The sequence below is a fragment of the Chenopodium album genome, chromosome 5 (assembly GCF_948465745.1).
Source record: "Chenopodium album chromosome 5, dcCheAlbu1.1, whole genome shotgun sequence".
Lineage (NCBI taxonomy): Eukaryota > Viridiplantae > Streptophyta > Magnoliopsida > Caryophyllales > Amaranthaceae > Chenopodium > Chenopodium album.
The window spans coordinates 6,950,574-6,973,297 of record NC_137838.1 but is presented as its reverse complement, the minus strand read 5'-3'; the positions used below and the strand labels follow the sequence as shown (position 1 = coordinate 6,973,297).

General features: G+C 35.9%; 1 protein-coding gene across 1 annotated transcript; it reads left to right on the top strand.

Moving 5' to 3' along the window:
* Positions 1-540: 540 nt before the first annotated feature.
* Positions 541-22,656, top strand: LOC145631714 (uncharacterized). The gene is made up of 18 exons (XM_081683871.1): positions 541-1,102; positions 2,182-2,240; positions 2,323-2,454; positions 3,495-3,635; positions 3,828-3,884; positions 4,353-4,447; positions 5,202-5,334; positions 6,059-6,235; positions 6,799-6,989; positions 7,116-7,182; positions 7,567-7,700; positions 7,868-7,934; positions 19,208-19,270; positions 19,356-19,597; positions 19,689-19,818; positions 20,790-20,882; positions 21,682-21,882; positions 22,174-22,656. The coding sequence occupies exons 1-18, from the start codon at positions 766-768 to the stop codon at positions 22,456-22,458; spliced, it is 2,604 nt and encodes an 867-aa protein (XP_081539997.1). The 5' UTR covers positions 541-765; the 3' UTR covers positions 22,459-22,656.
* The last annotated feature ends 68 nt before the right edge of the window (positions 22,657-22,724 follow it).

Sequence of the window (22,724 nt, the reverse complement as noted above, 5' to 3'; positions counted from 1 at the left end):
AGATGTCACATAATTTGATATATTTTCCAACTTGCACTCAATCTCTCTCTTGGTCTCTCCTTGTTAATAAATGTCTCTACACGATTCTAATGGACAAGTATATTATAGATTAACCCGGCAAGTTGGTATCACGAGTTCACAACTTGATGCTAATAAACACGTATAAATAAGGGTTCGTTTGACATCACTGTGGTTTTCTTTTTTTTTTTTGTTATTTAAATTCATATGATATATATGTAATAAATAAAAAATTAGTCGTTTTTCAAAAAAAAAAAAATTAGTCAAAATTTTTAAAATTGTGATAATTTTAAAAACTGACAACCAAAAAGTGGAAATACTTTTTTCTTGTTTCCGGTTTTTGGTTTTTAGTTTTCAAAATAACCCGAAAACTGAAAACAAAACACAATGCCAAACAAACCCTAATTAAATATTTACAATTTTAAAGTTTTTACAATGTCCTGTTTTTTTCTTTAAAATTTATTTTTTATTATTATTATTACCAATATTTATGTTGGTTAACATTTTAACGGACAAGTTCATCCCCTTTCATTTCCCGCAAAATTCCAACCACTTATCTTACTCCTCTCTCTCTCTTCACTCTTCCCCAATTTGGCGATTTCTCTCTCTTCCCCTAATTTCCTGATTTTGAATTTCCACTTTACAAACATTTCAATTTCCTGCAAATTACTCAAAATCAAAAACCCTAATCTCATAATTCTGTGCACAATCAAAAGGGCGAAAAATTAAATTAAAATCAAAACTCAAATGATCACATGCCACCCATCAAATTTACCAACAACGACGAATTTCTCAATGTTAGGGCAAAGAACTTCCACCACTACCTTAAAATTATTCCATAATTTTCGCTGGAATTCCCGCCATTTTCGCCCCTTTTACCCTCACAAAGTTGGGGGTTCCAAATTTGTGATTAATTCTTCACTTGGCCCACTTTTCGCCTCGGCGGCAGCTGTTGGTTCATCAACTCATGCCGCCGTGACTTCCACCATCACCCAGGTGGCTGTTTCCGCCGTTGCTATCGCCTCGGGAGCTTGCCTTTCTACTAAAGTGGACTTCTTGTGGCCTAAATCCCATGATCAGCCTAGTATGACTTTTTTTTTGACAATTTTATTTATTTTGTGATTTTCTAGAATTTATTGTCTTTTTGTAAGTTTATGCTTAAAAATAGTAAGGAATTGTTAGTTTAGTGATATTGGTATTTGGAGTTGTTGAATTATATACTGTTTTATTGGTAAACTAACTTTAAGTGTGATTTATATTAGGAAACTACCTCCCTTTCATATTATTTACAACTTTGAAATTTTTTATGTCTCACGAATAATACGCCAAAGTTGCAAATAATATGAAACGGAGGTGTATATTGTTTCAAGTAGCATATGATATGGAATGGAGGGAGTAACATTAGTGCATATGTGTTTGTTTCCTCGTTTGATATCGATGGCACATAAGTATGGATGCTCAGCTTGCTGTTGTGGCTAGAATAAGTTAAGATGGAGTACCGGAAATGTTAAGGAAGAGTTTAAACATAGTTTTATGCGGTGTTAGCTAGCTTAAAATGCTAACTCTTTCTAACAATAAAGTGGCCCTTTAAATAATTGTTCAAGTGACAAGAATCACAAGATTTAGAGAGATATTTACAATAGAAGCATTGGCTTTATTTCTGGAAGGAGGAAGATTGCTTGTTTTGTTATGGAATTTCATTACACGTATTTGGTAATGGAGGTGCATTGCCATGAATATTCACATAGTCAACCATGTATGTCTAAGTTTGTATATATTGTGAAGGAGCTGCAATCTAGATAATAAATGCATTTTTTCTATCTTTAAACATAATCTATCTTTTGTTCGTCTTTTAGTTATAAAGGGTAAGGCTATATGCATCTGGACCGCTCTACCCTTTGTTTTAGTGGGTATTATTGGATTGTTGTTGTTTAGTTGTATTCATTACTATAGCTGTTTCAAATTTATGTTTCTGACTATGTTTCACTCGAAGCTGAAAGTTCTTACTCTTAATTTGGTGATGTTTGTTATATCTTTGATGAATTGAAGTCGATGGGTGTCTTTATGTTTTAAATCGATTTTATTTATCCTTTTTGGTTTGCATTTCTGGAATTTTTTAATTACTTATGTTTGTACATTATTCCCATGCCCCCTCTGATTCAGGTCCTCTTATACTAGAAGGAGTGGATGTGACTGGCTACCCCATATTTAACAATCCCAAGGTTTTCTATGTGTACTCTAAAGTCTAAAAGATATGTATACATAACCTTCTGCTGTATTTATGACAATGGATTGTGAAATCAGGTTCAAAAGGCTGTATCTTTTGCTAGGAAAGCCCACCACGGGCAACTACGCAAAAATGGAGAGCCTTACTTGGCTCATTGTCTTCATACGGGAAGAGCTTTGGCTGACCTAGTTCCATCAAGTGGACAAAGGGTATGTATATGATCCCATGTATGGCCTTTGCGAAGCTTATTTACTTTAGAACCTCTCCTTCTAACAATAGCACATATGCATATGGAAAGTTACATTGTCCTCAACTACATTGCAAGGTTTGCAACAGCAACTTATTGATGTGTTATATGAACATAATGCCATAGTTCTTGGAATTATAGTTTTATACTGTTGTACACAACACTATCCAGCTTGAATCTGGTTGTCGGCTATTGCTAGGTCCAGAATTATGCTATTTATGTTTTCAAAAATTCCCAGAGGATAATTTTTCAGAGTTTTTAGAAGTAATTTTTTTTAATTGAAATATATTTTTAGCTGATATCTGTGTGTTTAGCTTGCAAACTCCTTGTAAAGTAAGTTGATTATCCCTGTTTATAATACTGTAGTAAATAGTATTTATCAGAACTCTGATTTTTGCATCTTAGGATGGAAAGCAATGCATAATTCTGCCTCTAAAATACTTAAAACGTTATGTCTGAAGCTTAAAGGAACTGATGCTGTCTATTAAGTTTATGTTGTCTAAGTGTTTTATATGCTGTCCGTACAGTAACAGTACAACAGTTATAGATATAAAAACTTTGTTGTTTGATTGAGCTCCTCAAAACTGATGAAAGGAAGAAAATGTCATTGTGTGTGCTATTGGAATACTGGATAAGATGAAATAGATCATATGCAGCTATAATAGTGCATGTTATTCTCATAAGGTCTAGTTTTTAGTGGCTAGTTAATCTGTAAATGTATCAGCTCCATCTTTGGTGCCACAATAACAAGAGGACATACTTGACTGATTCCACATTGCAGGGTGCTGTATTGCAGCTCCATTCTTTCATTTCCACTTGTCATTACTTTATTTTTTGGTGCTTCTTATTTTTTTTTTTTAATTTATTGTTGTTATTATTTTTATTATTATATTTATATATTTGTACTTGTAGGCTTGTAGTCTCTACTGAATGGATGTATGTACTTATATTGCTCTTTTCCCATGGTTACCCAAGTTTCTATCTAATTAGATGTTGCTGCAGGCTGCTGATACAGTGGTGGCTGGAATTCTTCATGATGTTATTGATGATACAAGTGAAACTCTGGTCAGTATAAGAGAAAATTTTGGCAATGATGTAGCTCAACTTGTAGCTGGTGTTTCCCGGTTAAGTTATATTAATCAGGTATAGAAAGCTTGCATGTGTTCTTGATGTTTCTTTTACTTTTCTCCCTTCTCCTTTAGTCTTTTAGGAGTTATTTTCTAATCTTTACTGGGATAACTTCCATTTTTTACGTTTTGGATGCTAATATGGATTAGAAGGCTATAAAATAGCTACACTGCAGCTTTAACAAAGAGTCATTTCATGTCTCTACAGTTGTTAAGAAGACATCGCAGAATTAATTCAAGCCAGAGCAGTCTTAGTCATGAAGAGGTAAAAGTTATTTCAGCTTGCTGAGCACTAGCTGTATCAATCGCAGTGTTTTCAAATTTGTCTTATTTGTTCTTTTTGTTGTTGGATCACTTAAAGAAGTACTTTTGTAAAGTGTTAATGTGTAACTATCAGTTTAACACATTCCTGTCAAAAAAAATGGAAGAAATGGTACCGACACAGAAAATTCTTCAAGTTATATTTAACAAAAACTATGAAACTATTTAAAGTTATATTGACATATATATTGTTTAGAGACCTGGCTCATGCTATAGGCTTTTAGAAACTCTATTATATTGTGTCTCTTTATTCACCCGGATGCCTATATGTGCACCACCATGAGGATTAGAAACGTGTATTAAACGCTTAAAATCTTACATAACCAAGATAAACATGTTGGCTCATGGATCATCAAGCATGTTAGAAAAGGCTAAATTGATTGATTCTTTAATTTCTTCTATTTTTTATCAGGCAAATAATTTGCGAGTGATGCTCTTGGGCATGGTTGATGATCCACGTGTGGTACTCATAAAGCTTGCTGATCGCCTTCATAACATGAGGACCATGTATTAGCTCTCTTTATGTAGTTTTTTTATTAGATTTTTTTTTTTTTAAAAACTATTTGTGTTTACTATGAACTAGTTGGTCATGAACTTTTCACCTACAGTTATCTTCCTGTTTGGGAGCTTAAGACTAATAATGTGTTAGATTTCTTCTCCGTTAGTAGTTGATCAGACTAATTTTCCAAGAATTTTAATCTTCTGACATGACCTCCCTCTTTTTTACCGCAGATAGTTAGAATTGTTGGAGATAGAATGGGTAGGTTGGAGACTGACTGAACTAATAACTATCCAAGGAACCTGGAAAGTCAGGTGAATTTCAATCATTCAAAAGGGGAATGCTTAGGGTATATGCTAGTTAATTGAAAAAAAAAGCTAAGTTATTATGTGGGAATTTAGGAGACAACAAGAATGTATCAATTGCATTTTTTTTCCCCGCAAATGTACAAGTTTAGCAGAAAAGTGCATGTAATTTACAGTACATTACAAGGTAAGTAGGTCAAGAAAAGTTGTAATCTGTGTTTACGTACATATTAATATATGCTAAGTGTTTTATTTTGAAGTGAGTTTCTTAATGACTTTGTGGATGAAATTACATGTTATCATAAATCTGAACCTTCTTTTGTATGTAGAAGACACACCAGGATTACAATTAGTGGATTCTTTGTTACTACAAGAAACGAGAAATACCAAACCCTTTATTTTATTAGTATACATGTATTGCTTATACAGCTATGTGATTCTTCTTAAAATTGTGCAGTTATGCTTTGCCACTTTCCAAGGCTCAAGCTGTTGCTGAAGAAACTTTGGTAGTTTGGTGCTCTCTTGCTTCGAGACTGGGCCTTTGGGCTTTGAAGGCTGAATTGGAAGATCTTTGTTTTGCCGTTTTGCAGGTTTGCACAGTGTAATTTCACCCCTCTTGCAGAAAGTGTGCTGTTTTACTTCAGTCCAACCTTATCACATCGACTGGATTTTGTATTTCTTGGTCAAGTCCAGAGATGAATCTGGAAATTTTACTATTACAGGAAATTTTATGGGTCAGGGAAGCAACCACTTTTATATTCCTATGTGTCCCTAAGTAGATCAATAAGTATACTTTTAACGTTTTAAGACTAAAAGATTAATTTCAGAAGTTTTTCTGATGTGTGTGCTTTGTACTAGTTGATATAATATCTTCAGTACAAGGGTCCTCTTGTGGAGGGATTGCCAGAAGGAGGGAAGGGTGTGGAAGGATGCCAAGCAAGTGGTTTTAACTTCATTTATAGAGGACTGTATACATCCTATCCCTACTGACTGGAAAATACTGTTAGGCTTTCTGCTTTGCTAATTCTTAACATGCCTTAGCCCCACCATGTTCTGCCAACCACTGTTAGCGGCTACTTCAATAAACAGTAAAAAAAATGCACTTATTTACAATATTGCCACTAGATAAACAATTGTTGTTTATCATGCAGATCAACTTGTATTTTCTCATTTCTTGAGTGTGTATCATTCCAATTTACGCCTTTATGGTCTTTAGACTATATTTTATTTGGTGTTTCACTGCTCTGTAAAATGTTAACAAGTAGGAACAAACAAGCAGAATTGGCTTTAAAGTCTCGAGTGATGTTTTTGCAGCCTCAAATGTTTTGTCAAATGAGAGCTGAGCTGGCATCCATGTGGAGCCCTTGCAGAAAGGCAAAAAATCCCCGAAGAGTGTCCACAAAGAGCAGTTTGCTTTCGGCCTCTGATACAACTGCATCAAATAGCTTTAATTGTGCTGTGGCTACTGAGGACGATGATATAGAAATGAAGGTAGAGCTGTCATCAGTGAAAACTCTACTCTTATATATACGCTATCATCATATGCCCATGCACTAGTTTGACCTTGTATATATAATTAAATAATAGTAAAAAAGTATAAAAGTTGATATTATGAAAATTTATATTAATAACTATATTTCATGATAAAAATTGTTTTACTGCTTTAAAGCTAATATTTGAATAGCAAAAATAAAGTCAAATTTGTCAATTATTTTGGGACAGAGGGAGTCTTATCTATCATGTCTATGTTGATGCGTTTGGAGTAAATAATTCTGATGCATGTTTTTAAAAAATCATGCTTGTTAGTAACACATAAATCCCCATGTATTTAAATGACTGTACCCTATTTTCTTCTATCAGAAATTGAAAACACCTGATAGAAGTAACTGTGTGCATAAGCTGGCAATACTTTCAGCATGGGATCTCCCTTCATACTCTCTGTCAAGTGCTATTTCTAAATAATTGATGTTTGATACCAATCATGCTGTTTCAATATTGATTGTATCCTGTCTTCTGTCAAAGCGTTGGTTTTCTGAATGATTTATCATCTGCAGGATCTTCTTGAAGCAGTCTTACCATTTGAACTATTGTTAGACCGAGGGAAACGAATGAACTTTCTAAGTAATTTTACTAGCCATTCTAAGATTTCAACAAAACCGAAGGTTGTGAGGGATGCTGGAGTTGCTCTGGCGTCTTTAGCAATGTGCGAGGAGGCACTTGAGCAAGAACTTCTGATATCAACTTCGTATGTTTCCATCTTTTTCTAAATATTTTTATTGTGTTTGACTTCTTATACACATCTTTGAAATTGCTCATTACTGTGACAACTAAGGGTTACATGATGTTCTATGACTACATTCTGTATTTACAGTTACGTACCAGGAATGGAAGTTACTCTATCCAGCCGCTTGAAAAGCTTGTACAGCATTTATAGCAAGGTTCGGTTACCTTAAACTTATTTATCTGTTGTAGTGGCACTTTTGAGAATGGATTCTGAGACTAAATCGATGATAATTGGACATCTTCAAATTATGTTGAAGATCACTAAATAAGATTCACCTTGTGAAGTGCAAACAGCCGAACAGTGTGAAATCTGTTTTTGAAGTGCAAAGTATTTGTAGTTCGTTTGGCTGAGCTGAATTTTTGTATCTGGTGAAATTTTGCTTATAGTGCTGGATATTAGAAAATGGCTGTAATTTTTTATCAGTAGTAGTAGTAGAAATTACGAGGACTCTAGCTATTTGGTGAATGTTAATTGGGTGGCCTATGTTTGATGTATATGTTGCTTGTGTATAAGGTTTTTCTCCTTTGTCTGTCTGTAGATGAAAAGAAAAGATATTGACATCAACGAGGTTTATGATGCACGCGCATTACGGGTAATTATCGGAGATAAGGATGGAACTCTCCACGGACCTGCTGTGAGTTGTTGCTACAGTGTCCTTGACATAGTACATAAGTATGTAATTTATCAATCATAACTTCAATGAATTTTTTATTGACTTTTGTTGATTTTATTTGTGTGCTTCAGAAAATTTTACTATCTCAATCGTGACTTGTTTTTGTGTGCTTTCTTAACGTTATGTCATGTTATGGTGTCTGATAATAGTTAGCTGCCTCATGCAGGTTCTGGTCACCTATTGATGGCGAGTTTGATGATTATATTGTTAATCCGAAGCCTAGTGGTTATCAGGTTAGATCCTTCTGTGTGAAATATGCTGCCCTTGGCTTTTCTTATTTTATTTTCATATTCTCTGAAGATGTCCTATATCTCTGTTCAATTGTCTTAGATTTTGTGCTTAATGGACCTTTATGCTTAATTGCTTAGTAGTACATTCCAGTGACTGGTGGGGATACTCAAAAAAGAAACAAAGGAAAAAAAAAAAAAAGCATGAAGGGAAGCCTTTTTAATCTCTTAAGTTAAGCTCCTATTATAAATGAAAATGGTACCAAATTGCCTCATCATGTGCCATGGTGAGATTTTTTCTTTATTTTCTGTCAAAACTTCATTTCAATGTCTAATAACGGGTCTTTATTGCCTTTGCTAAGAGATTGAACCTTGCAACTCCTCTACCAATACAATGTAATACCGATATAGCTACATACCTGAACCAAACTCAATCTAAGAACTTTGTAGACCTATCGGTAGGCTTATTATGGTTCCTAACCAACTTATATGACCTTGAGGGACACCTCATGCATTCCCTTAAGTGTTTGAAAATTTTCCAAAATTGTCCAGAAAGAGTGGATTATAGTCTTCAATTTTGGACAAATTTTGGCTTTTTCGGACCTAGAAAGAAAAGAGGTTAAGGTGCTTCCCGTAGACCCCATGACACCATGGGAGTCTATTTCGGAATGGGTATCGTATTTGCCTTTAAGCCGGCAATTTAGCCGATAATAATTTACGCCTCCCTTCATCAATTCAAGGCCACCATGAGACATTATATGATCGACTAGTGGTCATATATGGTTCCAAACAACATTATTAACCCCGGGATGTATCCCCTTTAATCCCGAGATTTTTTAACTCCAATAACCTCTAAAATTGGTCGTATTTCGTATATTAGCCTTCTGTTAGAGATATTTTATTACATTTTCGGACTCAGAAAGAAATGAAATCGAGGTGCTTCCTATGGACCAAACGTCATCCCGAGAGGTCATTTAGGTGGTTGAAACCGTCCACTTTTCCGGTAAACCATTAGTTTATCTATATACGTACATACCCCCACTTTTTTAACTCAAGGTCACCATAAGCCTTTATGTGTATGAAATGGTCATATTTGATTCCAAACAACATTATATGACCCTAGGATGCATCCTTACTACCTTGGAAACTTACAATACCGAGTCCCACCTCTAAAATTGGTCTTTAAACGTGAATAATAACTAGAGCTGTCAATTCGGGTGAACGGGTCAGGTTTGGGTCGGGTAAGAGTGGGTCAGGTCAAATCGGGTTGGGTCAATTCGGATTAATTCCATAACCTATGCAGGTCGGGTTTGGGTTGGGTCATGCTTGAGTCGGGTCACGTCGGGTCATACTTCTTATTAGGTTTGGGTCGGGTTAATTCGGGCTAAAACGGGTTAGGATAATTCTCGGGTTCAGTTCAAGTCAATATTTTGCGGGTTAGAATCAGTTCTGGTCATTCTCGGGTTTGAGTCGGATTCGGTTCAAGTCAATAATTTGCGGGTTATAATCAGGTCAGGTCATTTTCAAGTCCGGTCATTCTCGGGTTCAAGTCGGGTTAGGCTCTAGTCAATAATTTGCGGGTTATACTCAGGTTGGGTTATTTCCTAGTCGGGTCATTCTCGGATTCAAGTCGGGTTATGTTCAAGTCAACAATTTGCAGGTTACAATCAGGTCGGGTCATTTCTAAGTTAGGTCATATTTGGGTTCAACTAACTATAAATAGATAATTATCATTTTAATCAAGCTAATTATTTCCTTTGACTATAATATATATGACAAAATACTAGGGAACTATAGTCTATAATTTAAGAAGATAATTATCTCCTTTGACCATACAACAAATATATACTATATTTAACTCTTAAATTTGAGGATGATGCTCCTTTCTTTTGCTGCTTGGACCGACTTAGTCTGTCTACACAAAATGCTTTGATAAACAATGATAAGGTGGTCTAAATTGCATTTAAGGTGATTTGAAATCACGTCAGGAACAATTTGGGTTGAATTTAGTTCAGATCAATAACAAGTCGTGTTAATTTCGAGTCGGGTTAGTAACAGATCGGGTTGAATTTTTGGGTCGGATAATTAATAGGTCTGTTAAAATTCAGGTCGGGTTAATAACAAGTCGGGTTGATTTCGGGTCGGGTTTGTAACAAGTTGGGTTAAATTCGGTCGGGTTAGGAACGGGTAATACAGGTTAGTAATAAGTCGGGTTAAAAAGGGTTAGGGTTAATTTATGTTCAAGTCGGATTCAGGTCAAGTTAATTAAATAGGCCGTTGTAAACCGGTAAATCGGTGCAAGTTGTAATCCGGTATATTGGCCGTTTAACAGCAAATTGGATGGTTCTACACACCAAATTGGACTCTCGTAGGGTATTAAGGACCATAGTAAATATTTTGGCAATTTTTATTCCCGGGCAAAAAAAAGTCAAAAAATTCCAAAATTGAATGCTAATATCCACGTTTTTTGAGAAATTTTGGAGGTTTAAGGGCCTGGTGTCGAAAAGCCTTGAGATTTTAGGGAGTACATCTCGAGGTCATATAATGACGTTTGGAACCATATATGCTCATCAAATGTTGTCATAAATGTTCGTGGTAGGCTTGATTTAATGTAATCGGTGCAAGTTATAACCCGGTAAATTGGTCGTTTAAAGGCAAATTGGATTGTTGCACCCACCCAAGTAGACTCCGGAATCTATTAGGGACCATGGTAAATATTTCGGCAATTTCTATTTTTGGACGAATTAAAGTCGATAAATTACAAAATTGATTTTGGAGGTTTTGGGACCGGTGTTGAATAGTCTTGATATTTTAGGGGATAAATCTCGGGATCATATAATGCCATTTGGAACCATATATGATCATTATATGTTGTCATAAATGTTCGTAGTATGCTTGAGTTAATGAAATCCGTGCAAGCTGTAAACTGGTAAATTGGTCGTTTAATGGGAAATTGGATGGCTCCACTAATCCAATTGGACTCGCGGAGGATATTAGGGACCATGATAAACATTTCGACAATTTTTATTTTCGGGCGAAAAAAAGTCAAAAAATTCCAAAATTGAAGATTAATATCCTCGGTTTTTGAGAAATTTTGGAGATTTTGGGGCCCGGAGTCAAAAAGTCTTGAAATTTTAGGGGATACATATCAGGTCATATGATGCCGTTTGGAACCATATATGATAATTTTTTGTTGTCATAATTATTCGTGGTAGGCTTGAATTAATGAAATCGGTGCAAGTTGTTAACCGGTAAATTGGTCGTTTAAAGGCAAATTGGATGATTCCACCCTCCCAATGGGACACTCGGACGATAATAGGGATCATGGTAAATAATTCGGCAATTTTATTTCCAGGCGAAAAAAAATCAAAAATTAAAAAATTAAAGGTTGTATCTACGCTTTTTGAGAAAATTTGGAGGATTTGTGGGCTTTATGTCGAAAATTCTTTAAATTCTAGGGGATACATCTCGGGGTCATATAATGCCGTTTGGAGCCATTTATGATCATTATATTTTGTCATAAATTTTCGTGGTAAGCTTGATTTAATGAAATCGTTGCAAGTTGTAAACCAGTAAATTGGTTGTTTTACGGCAAATTGGAAAGTTCAACCCATCCAATTGGACTCCCAGAGGTTATTAGGGACAATGGTAAAAATTTCGGCAACTTTTATTTACGGGCGAAAAAAAGTAAAAAAATCCCAAAATTGAAGGCTTATATCCACGTTTTTTTGAGAAATTTTGGATGTTTCGAGGCATGGCGTCGAAAAACTTAAAGATTTTAAGGAATACATCTCGGAGTCCTATAATGATGTTTAGAACCATATGTGATCATTATATGTTGTGATAAATGTTCGTGGTAGGCTTGATTTAATGAAATCAGTGTAAGTTATAAGTTATAAACCGGTAAATAGGCCGTTTAAAGGCAAATTGGATGGTTGTATCCACCCAATTGGACTTCCGAAGGATATTAGGGATCATGGTAAACATTTCGGCAATAATTATTTCCGAGCGAAAAAAGTCTAAAAATTCCAAAAATAAAGGCTAATATCCACGGTTTTTGAGAAATTTTGGAGGTATCGGGGCCCGGTATCAAAAAGCCTTGAGATTCTAGGGAATAAATCTTTGGGTCATACAATGTCGTTTGGATCCATATATGATCATTATATGTTGTCATAGATGTTCGTGGTAGGCTTGAGTTAATGAAATCGGTGCAAGTTGTAAATCAGTAAATTGGTCGTTTAAAGGCAAATTGGATGGTTCCATCCGCCCAATTGGACTCCTGGAGGGTATTAGGGACCATGGTAAACATTTCGGCAATTTTTATATTCGGGGGAAAAAAAGTAAAAAATTTCCAAAATTGAAGGCTTAATATCCTTGCTTTTTGAGAAATTTTGGAAATTTCGAGGCTCGGTGTCGAAAAGCTTTGAAAATTTAGTGGATACATCTCGGCGTCATGTAATGCCGTTTTGAATTATATATAATCATTGTATGTTGTAATAAATGTTCGTGGTAGGCTTGAGTTAATAAAATTGGTGCAAGTTGTATACCGGTAAATTGGCCGTTTAAAGGCAAATTGGATGATTCCATCCACCCAAATGGTTTCTTGAGTGTATTAGGGACCACTATAAACATTTCGGTAATTTTTATATCCGGGCGAAAAAAAAATAAAAAAATTTCAAAATTGAAGGCTAATATTAACGCTTTTTGAGAAATTTTGAATGTTGCGGGGCCCGGTGTCGAAAAGCATTGAGATTTTAGAGGATACATTTCGGGGTCATATAATACCGTTTGGAACCATATATGATCATTATATGTTGTCATAAATGTTCTTGGTAGGCGTGAGTTAATGAAATTGGTGCAAGTTGTAAACCGGTAAAGTCGTTTAAAGGCAAATTGGATGGTTCTACCCAGCAAATTGGACTCATGGAGTGTATTAGGGACCATGGTAAACATTTCGGCAATTTTTATTTCTGGGCGAAATAAAGTCAAAAAATTCCAAAATTGAAGACTAATATCCACAATTTTTGAGAAACTTTGGAGGTTTTGGGTAGAGCTGTCAATTTGGGTTAACGGGTCGGGTTTTGGTTGGTAAGAGTTGGTCGGGTCAACTCGGGTCGGGTCAATTTGGATTAATTACATAACCTATGCGGGTCGGGTTTGTGTTAGGTCATGCTTTAGTCGGGTCATACTTCTTATCTTGTTTGGCTCGGGTTAATAACAGGTTGGGTTACATTCGGGTCGGGTGAACAATAGGTCGGGTTTAATTCGGGTTTTCCAGGTGATCGTAATTCTCGTGTTCGAGTCGGGTTTGGTTCAAGTCAATAATTTGCTGGTTATAATTTGGTCGGTCATTCTCGGGTTTGAGTCGGGTTCGGTTCAAGTCAATAATTTGCGGGTTATAATTAGGTCGGGTCATTTTCAAGTCGGGTCATTCTCGGGTTCAAGTCGGGTTCGGTTCAAGTCAATAATTTGCGGGTCATAATCAAGTTGAGTCATTTTAAAGTCGGGTCATTCTTGTATTCAAGTCGGGTTATGTTCAAGTCAATAATTTGCAGGTTACAATCAGACAGGTCATTTCCAAGTGAGGTCATATTCGGGTTCAACTAACTATTAATTGATAAGTATTATTTTTATGAGGAAATTTTGATAAATATCAGCATCCAAAATTGAAAATACCACCTCAAGTTTTTTTTTTTTTTTTTTTTTTTTTTTTTTTTAATCTTACCACCTAGTTTTTTCCAAAAGTTTTAAAATTCCCACCACTTTGAGACATGATGTCATCACGGACTCACACTTTCATTTTCCCTCTCTTTCCCTCGATTTCTCCAGTCCTTTTACTCTCTTCTTTTAATTTTTTCTCTCTAATTTGATTTCATTTATACAAATTTCGCAAATTAGGTTATAATTTCTACAATCAAACCTACAACGAACTGAATTGATTAGTTTTATTAGGGTTTGGGTAATCAATTTCGGGGTTTTACTGAATTCGACAAATTTGGGTTTATGAAGTTAAAATTGAATGAATAGCTGGACAATTAAACAAGTAATTACCATGAAAACACAATTAAATCATGCAATTGGGTTTAAGTGTCCAACTATTCATTCAATTTTAAATTCATAACCCCTAATTTGTCGAATTTAGCAAAACCCCCAAATTGATTACCCAAACCCTAATTAAACTAATTAATTCAGTTCGTTGTAGCTTAGATTGTAAAAATTATAACCTAATTTGCAAAATTTGTGTAAATGAAATCAAATTTGAGAGATGTCATTGAAAGAAGGGAGTTGAAGAACAGGGGAAATCAAGGGAAAGAGAAGGAAAATGAAAGTGTGGGTCCCATGATGACGTCATGTCTCAAAGTGGTGGGAATTTTAAAATTTTTGGATAAAATTATGTGGTAAGATTAAAAAAAAAAAAAAAAACTTGAGGTGGTATTTTCAATTTTGGCAACAATAGATGGTGGTAGTTATCAAAATTACCTTTTTATCAAGCTAATTATTTCCTTTGACTATAATACATATGGTAATATACTAGGGAACTATAGTCTATAATTTAGGAAGATAATTATTTTCTTTGACCATATAACAAATATACATTATATTTCACACTTAAATTTGAGGATGATGCTCCTTTTTTTGGCTAGCCTGGACTGACTTGGTCTCCCTAGACAAAATGCTTTGATCAACAATAATAAGGTGGTCTAAATTGCTTTTAAGGTGATTTGAAATCGAGTCAGGAACTGTTTGGGTTGAATTTAGGTTGGGTATGTTGATTTCGAGTCGGGTTAGTAAGAGATCGGGTTGATTTTTTGGGTCGGGTTATTAATAGGTCTGGTAAAATTCGGGACGGGTCAATAACAAGTCAGGTCGAATTTGGGTCAGGTCAACAACAAGTCGGGTTGATTTCGGGTCGGGTTTGTAACAGGTAAGGTTAAGTTCGGGTCGGCTTAGGAACGGGTCTGAATTTAGGTCAGGTTAGTAACAGGTCGGGTTAAATTCGAGTTTTAACTGGTTATAACGGGTTAGGGTCAATTTCGGTTCAAGTCAGGTTCAGTGCAAGTTAATTAAATTGGCCGTTGTAAACCGGTACATCGGTGCAAGTTGTAAACCGGTAAATTGGCCTATAACAACAAATTGGATGGTTCCATACACCCAATTGGACTCCCCTAGGGTATTAAGGACCATGGTAAATATATTGACAATTTTTATTTTCGGACAAAAAAAAGTCAAAAAATTCCAAAATTGAAGGCCTATATCCACACTTTTTAAGAAATTTTAGAGGTTTCAGGGCCCAGTGTCGAAAAGCCTAAGATTTTAGGGAATGCGTCTCGGGGTCATATAATGACGTTTGGAACCGTATATGATCATTATATGTTGTCATAAATGTTCATGGTAGGCTTGATTTAATGAAATCGATGCAAGTTATAAAGCAGTAAATAAGTCGTTTAAAGGCAAATTGGATGGTTGCACCCACCCAATTGGACTCTCGTAATCTATTAGGGACCATGGTAAAATTTTCGACAATTTCTATTTCCGGACGAAAATAAGTCGAAAAATTCCAAAATTGAAAGCTAATGTCCACGTTTTTTGAAAAATTTTGGAGTTTTTGGAGACCAGTGTAGAAAATTCTTGATATTTTAGGGGATATATCTCGGGATCATATAATGTTGTTTGGAACCATATATGATTATTATATTTTGTCATAAATGTTCTTAGTATGCTTGAGTTATTGAAATCCGTACAAGTTGTAAGCCAGTAAACTGGTCGTTTAAAGGGAAATTAGATGGTTCCACCAATCCATTTGGACTCCTGGAGGATATTAGGGACCATGGTAAACATTTCAGCAAAGCGAAAAAAAGTCAAAAAATTCCAAAATTGAAGACTAATATCCACAGTTTTTGAGAAATTTTGGAGATTTTGGGTACCGGAGTCGAAAAGTCTTGAAATTTTTGAGGATACATCTCAGGGTCGGATAATGCCGTTTGGAACCACATATTATCATTATTTGTTGTCATAAATGTCCGTGGTAGGCTCGAGTTAATGAAATCAGTGCAAGTTGTAAACCGGTAAATTGGTCGTGTAGAGGCAAATTGGATGGTTCCACCCATCCAATGGGATACTCGGACGATATTAGGGATCATGGTAAACATTTAGGCAATTTTTATTTCCGGGTGAAAAAAAGTAAAAAAATTCCAAAAATAAAGGCTAATATTCACACTTTTTGAGAAATTTTGGAGGTTTTGGGTCTGGTGTCGAAAAGTCTTTAAATTCTAGGGGATATATCTCGGAGTCATATAATGTCGTTTGGAACCGTATATGATTATTATTTGTTGTCATAAATGTTCGTGGTAGGCTTGGGATTATGAAATCGGTGCAAGTTGTAAACCGGTAAATTGGTCGTTTAAAGGAAAAATGGATGGTTCCACCCACCCAATTGGACTCCCGAAGGGTATTCGGGACCATGGTAAACATTTCGGCAATTTTTATATCCGAGCGAAAAAAAGTAAAAGAATTCCAAAATTAAAGGCTAATATCTACGCTTTTTTGAGAAATTTCGAATGTTTCAGGGCCCGGGGTCCGGTGTCGAAAACGATTGAGATTTTATAGGATACATTCCGGAGTCATATAATGTCGTTTGGAACCATATATGATCATTATATGTTGTCATAAAAGTTCGTGGTAGGCTTGAGTTGATGAAATCTGTGCAAATTGTAAACCGTGGTCGTTTAAAGGCAAATTGGATGGTTCCAACCACCCTATTGGACTCCCGGAGGGTATTAGGGACCAATGTAGATTTCGACAATTTTTATTTCAGAGCGAAAAAAAGTCAAAAATTCCTAAATTGAAGGCTAATATCCACACTTTTTGAGAAATTTTGGAGGTTTCGGGGCTCGGGGTCGAAAAGTTTAAATTCTAGGGGATGTATTTCAAAGTCATTATTGCCGTTTGGAACCATATATGATCATTATTTGTTGTCATAAATGTTCGTGGTAAGCTTGGGTTAATGAAATCGGTGCAAGTTGTAAATCGGTAAATTGGTCGTTTAACGGCAAATTGGATGGTTCCAACCAAGCAACTGGACTCCCGGAGGGTATTAGGGCCTATGGTAAACATTTCGGCAATTATTATATCCGGGCAAAAAAAGTAAAAAAATCCAAAATTGAAGGCTAATATCCACGCTTTTTGAGAAATTTCAAATGTTTTTGGGCTTGGTGTTGAAAAGCATTGAGGTTTTAGGGGATACATTTCGGGGTCATATAATTCCGTTTGGATCCATATGTGATCGTTGTCATAAATGTTCGGGTAGGCTTGAGCTAATGAAATCAGTGCAAGTTATAAACCGGTAAATTGGTCGTTTAAAGGAAAATTGGATAGTTCCACCCACCTAATTGGACTCCCGGAGCGGAGGATATTAAGGACCATGGTAAACATTTCGGCAATATTTATATTCGGGCAAAAAAAGTCAAAAATTTCAAAATTTAAGGATAATATCCACGTTTTTTGAGAAATTTCGAATGTATTGGGGCCTGGTGTCGAAAAGCATTGAGATTTTAGGGGATACATTTCGGGGTCATATAATGCCGTTTGGAACCATATATGATTATTATGTGTTGTTATAAATGTTCGTGATAGGTTTGAATTAATGAAATCGGTGCAAGTTGTAAGTCGGTAAATTGGTCGTTTAAAGGCAAATTGGATGGTTCTACCCACCCAATTGGACTCCCAGAGGGTATTAGGGACCATGGTAAACATTTCGACAATTTTTATTTCCGGGCAAAAAAAAGCCTAAAAATTCAAAAATTGAAGGGTAAAATCCACACTTTTTGAGAAATTTTGGAGGTTTCGGGGCCCGGTGTCGAAAATTCTTGATATTCTAGGGGATATATCTCGGAGTTATATAATGTTGTTTAGTTACATATATGATCATTATATGTTTTCATAAATGTTCGGCTTGATGTAATGAAATTGGTGTAAGTTATAAACCGGTAAATAGGTCATTTAAAGGCAAATTGGATGGTTGCACCCACCCAATTGGACTCCCGAAGGATATTAGGGACCTTGGCAAACATTTCGGGCAATAATTATAACCGGGCGAAAAAATTCCAAAAATAAAGGCTAATATCCATGGTTTTTGAGAAAATTTGAAGGTTTCGGGGCCTGGTATCGAAAAGCCTTGAAATTCTAGGGAATACATATCTTGGTCGTATAATGTCGTTTGGAACCATATATGGTCTTTATTTGTTGTCATAAATGTTCGTGGTAGGGTTGAGTTAATGAAATCGGTGCAAGTTGTAAACCGGTAAATTGGTCGTTTCCACTTTTGCATCAGGCTTAGTTCATGTTTGGGTTCGGGTTTGGGGTTTGGGGTTTCAGGTCGGGTCAGGTCGGGTTTGGGTCACCATTTTTTCGGGTTCAGATGGTTCAGTTAATAATCGGGTTTGAGTTGGTATTTCGGGTCGCGTAAACTTTTGACAGCTCTAATAATAACCTTCAGTTTTGGAAAATTTTCAATTTTTACGAAACCAAAACAGAAAGTGATTGAGGTGTTTCCTATGGACTTTAAGACACCTCGGGAGTCCATATGGGTGGTTGTAACCGTCTACTTTGCATTTAAACTGTCAACTTACCCATTTACAACTTACGCACTTTTATTGACTCAAGGCCACTGCGATATTTTATGTAACCGAATAATGTCCGTTTATATTTTCCCTACGATCTCATGATTTTTGTTGACCATGTCCCCATATCTTTGAAAATGGTTCTGGTTCGTGTTTAATAACTTTCAAATTTGGCTTCCATAAAACATTTTGGACTCTAAAAGATTATGCATTGTTTCCTACGGCTCCCAAAGGATCCTGGGAGGCCTATTGGTGCCCAGATTTCTATATCTGTCGTCGTTTTTCTTTTAGTGGCTTTTATGTGATGCAGATGAAAAATATGGACCCTAGGCGACTCTTGAGAGATTACATAATGACCTATATTATAGGCCTACGCATGGCTTAAACATTGGACAACACTGTTTCTGGCCTTGGTTGAGAACATAGGATAAGCACATATACAAGTCACATCTGCAAGCATTCACAACGAAGTTCAGTAGGAGTAGGATGTTAGGGTGGACTTCATGAAAGTGTCAAAGTTTAGGTGCTACAAGGAGATATATTGCCACCATAATATTAACTCTATTTGCTGGTTTGTTTGGAGCCTGATGAATTTTTGTAGATTCATGTCTATCTGATTTGATTTTGTATGTTTAAACTGTTTTTATTTGTTTATTTCAGTCTTTGCATACTGCTGTACAAGGTCCTGATAATTCACCCTTGGAAGTTCAAATAAGGACTCAGGTTAGCTATTACATCTCTCTCTCTCTCTCTCTCTCTATCTGCTTGTTTGGCTTCTAACCAAAAGTTTTTGGGAAATTGCTGGTAGAGGATGCATGAGTACGCAGAACATGGACTTGCTGCACATTGGCTCTACAAAGAGATTAACAGCAAATCACTTTCTGGTATAAGCTTGGGTGATTCCCATGGACACGAGCTCTCCAATTTTTCGCAAGGCTTGGAGGAGCAAAGCTCTGTAGGAGATATGTATTGGAAGTATAGTTCCTTGAAAGCAGGACATCCAGCACTTAGAGTTGAACGAAGTAACTTGCTTGCTGCTGTTATCATCAGGTAGTTTATGATTTGATATCGAATGTTAAATTAACAATGCTTATACCTGATCAAGCTTATCTCATACATGCTCATGAAACTCTTTGTCCAGTGTTGATAAGGATGGAAGAGAATTACTTGTTGCTGTCAGCTTTGGATTAGCAGCATCTGAAGCAGTTGCTGACAGACGAACATCTTTCCAAATAAAGAGATGGGAAGCGTACGCTAGGTTATACAAAAAAGTACTCCCCTAACCCCTGTTTCATCAAAATTTATTATTGTATGAAGTCTTCTGCGTGTATCAGGCTGAAGCACCCAGTTTGCTGTTTGACCTATTTCCACTTTTCAATCTTTAAATCACCTTCCAGTTAGCTGTGGTATCTTAACCTTATTTCTGTTTTTAAATCTTGTATCATGCCTATTCTAGCAACAGCCAACAGCAAGCTTCCCATAAATCTTAATTTTTGAATGTGCTTTGTATCTTAGTCATGCAGCGGGTTCTTTTCTTCTCAGTTGTTGCTAGCTTTCTTCGCACCATATTAGGTGGTCTTAAATGTGTCCTAGTGCTGCTTGACATTTAATGGGTAAGTACTTTCCATGCTTGGAATCTGTCGCTGACCAACTGGATCAGAGATGTACGCTTGTCAACTCACCTGTTAGGTTTTCCATATAGTCCAATCCATTGCATTGCTGTTCCTGGTTTAATACCCTTACCGAGTTACATCATCTACGGAAATAATACTCGTGATTATAGGTGTTGATCTGATTGTTTGGCTTGTATCGCTTTGATGATTGCTTATCAATATAAGTCAATGCCACTTCCTATTTTTATTGATGTGTTCCTCTCAAGGTTATATTTTGGATGCTCTCAGCCTCCTATGGTACCTCAAAAACTTGACGAATTTGAGGCCACAGATGATTTTTTTGATTAGTCTTGACGAATTTGACCATTCTCTTCTATCAGAGTACTATGAATAAGATACAAGAAATTTTTTGCAATGACTGTTTCATACTATAGCTCAATATGTGTTTTTTGTTAACAGATGTATTTATTCTCTTCTACTTGAGCTGTATAATCAGAAATTGCAAACCAATTAATAATTTTACAGTGAAATTATTTTTCTCAGATCTCTCTTTCGTCATTTAGCAAGGCTCACCATGGTAATGTCTTGGTCTTTCTATTTATATTTCTACTGTAAACTTTTTGCTCCAGGTCTTGGATGAGGGATGGTTTGAACCAGGACATGGAGATTGGTGTACATGCCTTGAGAAATATTCACTTTGCCGAGATGGACTATATCACAAGGTATGTGAGTGTGATGTCCACTAGCTTCTGATAAGTGAGTTACTAAGGCTGATTTTATTCGATATAAGACAGCTAATTGGGTTTTCTGAAACATATCTCTTGTCCCCCCCCCCCCCCCCCCCCCCCCACACACACACACACACCCTTTAAAAGTTAAAGAGAGAAAATAGGTGAATTTTAGGGAATTATTGGTAAAGGTAACTAATTTGTGTGGAAGAAGATGTATTATAGATTCAGTGATGGGCGCCTAAATTACAAAATTTCCTAGTTGCGTTGTCTGTTAACCACTCTAAGTGCCTTGCACACCTTGTTAGGCCACCAGGAAGCAGTGCCTTGGGATGTCCAAATAGGCGGCTCAGTGGCGTGAGCCGCTAATGTAGCTTAATATCAAATTGAGTATTTTTTTAATGATATTCAAGCTGCAAGTATTATTGGACTTATGTATCATAGTTGATAGGAACCTTAGTGGCCACATGAGATTACAATGATCGAGCAGAAATATCTGGTATAGCAAAAAATGAGCCATTTGAATATTAATGATTTGATGACATTTATGAAGTCTATGTAATTATTTATGTTCCAATGCAACCAATCTGAGTGAACTTTTTCTATGAGAGGGAAAGGGAACAGGGAAGAGCGTCATGGAGAATTTGATGTTTATGAATCAGACTGCATGCTATTAGGCTAATGTATACAACCTTAACTAGACTGTATCAATCAAGCGATATCATGCGATGTACATGTGCAGCTGAATTAAATATAATTCTGACGTGAATTTTACTGATATCCTTCCTTGCAGCAAGATCAATATGATCGTTTGCTGCCAACATTTATTCAGGTTATTGACCTGACTGAGGAAGAAGAGTCTAATTATTGGACTGTCATGTCAGCTGTTTTCGATGGAAAAGATGTTGATTCAGTTACGTCTTGTTTGGGGAGCTGTAAGACACCTATGTCTGGTTCTTTTTCTTCTTCCAGCGAAGCTAATATCAATAACAAGGTTCGTTGACCATTTTCTTATTTCAGTATTCTATATATATATATATATATATATATATATATATATATATATATCAGGCTACCCCAATCCATTCTGATGATTTTCAGTACCACATTATCAGGTTTTTTTTTTTTTTTTTTTCCCTTTTTCAATTTAATGTGTTAGTCTGACATTTGCTGTCTTAATTTATCAATGCCAAAAAGCTGTTACAATTATTAACATGAAGTTGTACTTTTTACCTAACTTGCCTGAAATTCCTGACACTATGAGCTCATTTATACATATTTTCAGGTTCATTTACTTAGGACAATGCTCCAATGGGAGGAGCAGATATTTTCTGAAGTAGGAGTACAAGGCTCCAAGTTGAGTGAATCATATGATGATTCCTTAATCATTGGGGAAGTAGCAGTTGTTTCTTGGCCAGATGGTGATATTGTACGATTACGAGCTGGCAGTACTGCTGCAGATGCTGCAAGAAGAATTGGGCTAGAAGGGAAGTTTGTTTTGGTAAATGGTCAACCGGTACAACCCAATATTGAACTAAGAGATGGTGATGTGGTTGAAGTAAGACTATAAATTCTGTATGTGCATAGAATGGGTGTAACTTGAAGCTTCCAAAAAATAAGTGTATTTATGTATTGTCAAGTGTACATAAAACTTCTGTATATTTGTCTATAGTCATAATTAATCTGCGAGAACAAAATTCTTATAGCATCAAATATCTCATCACTTAACTGCTTGCAGCAATCAAACAAGTCATATACTTTATCTGAACCCTTATATTCTCTGTGTCCTGTTTTATAGTGGTTTACCAAATGCTGCAGTCTGCACAAATTTGATGC

Excerpts from the sequence above, each read along its gene's own strand:
- LOC145631714 (XM_081683871.1), top strand. The coding sequence starts at position 766 with ATGATCACATGCCACCCATCAAATTTACCAACAACGACGAATTTCTCA. Across the intron at positions 6,236-6,798 it reads ACGATGATATAGAAATGAAG|GATCTTCTTGAAGCAGTCTT; the intron begins GTAGAGCTGTCA and ends TATCATCTGCAG. Across the intron at positions 19,271-19,355 it reads AAGTTCAAATAAGGACTCAG|AGGATGCATGAGTACGCAGA; the intron begins GTTAGCTATTAC and ends AATTGCTGGTAG.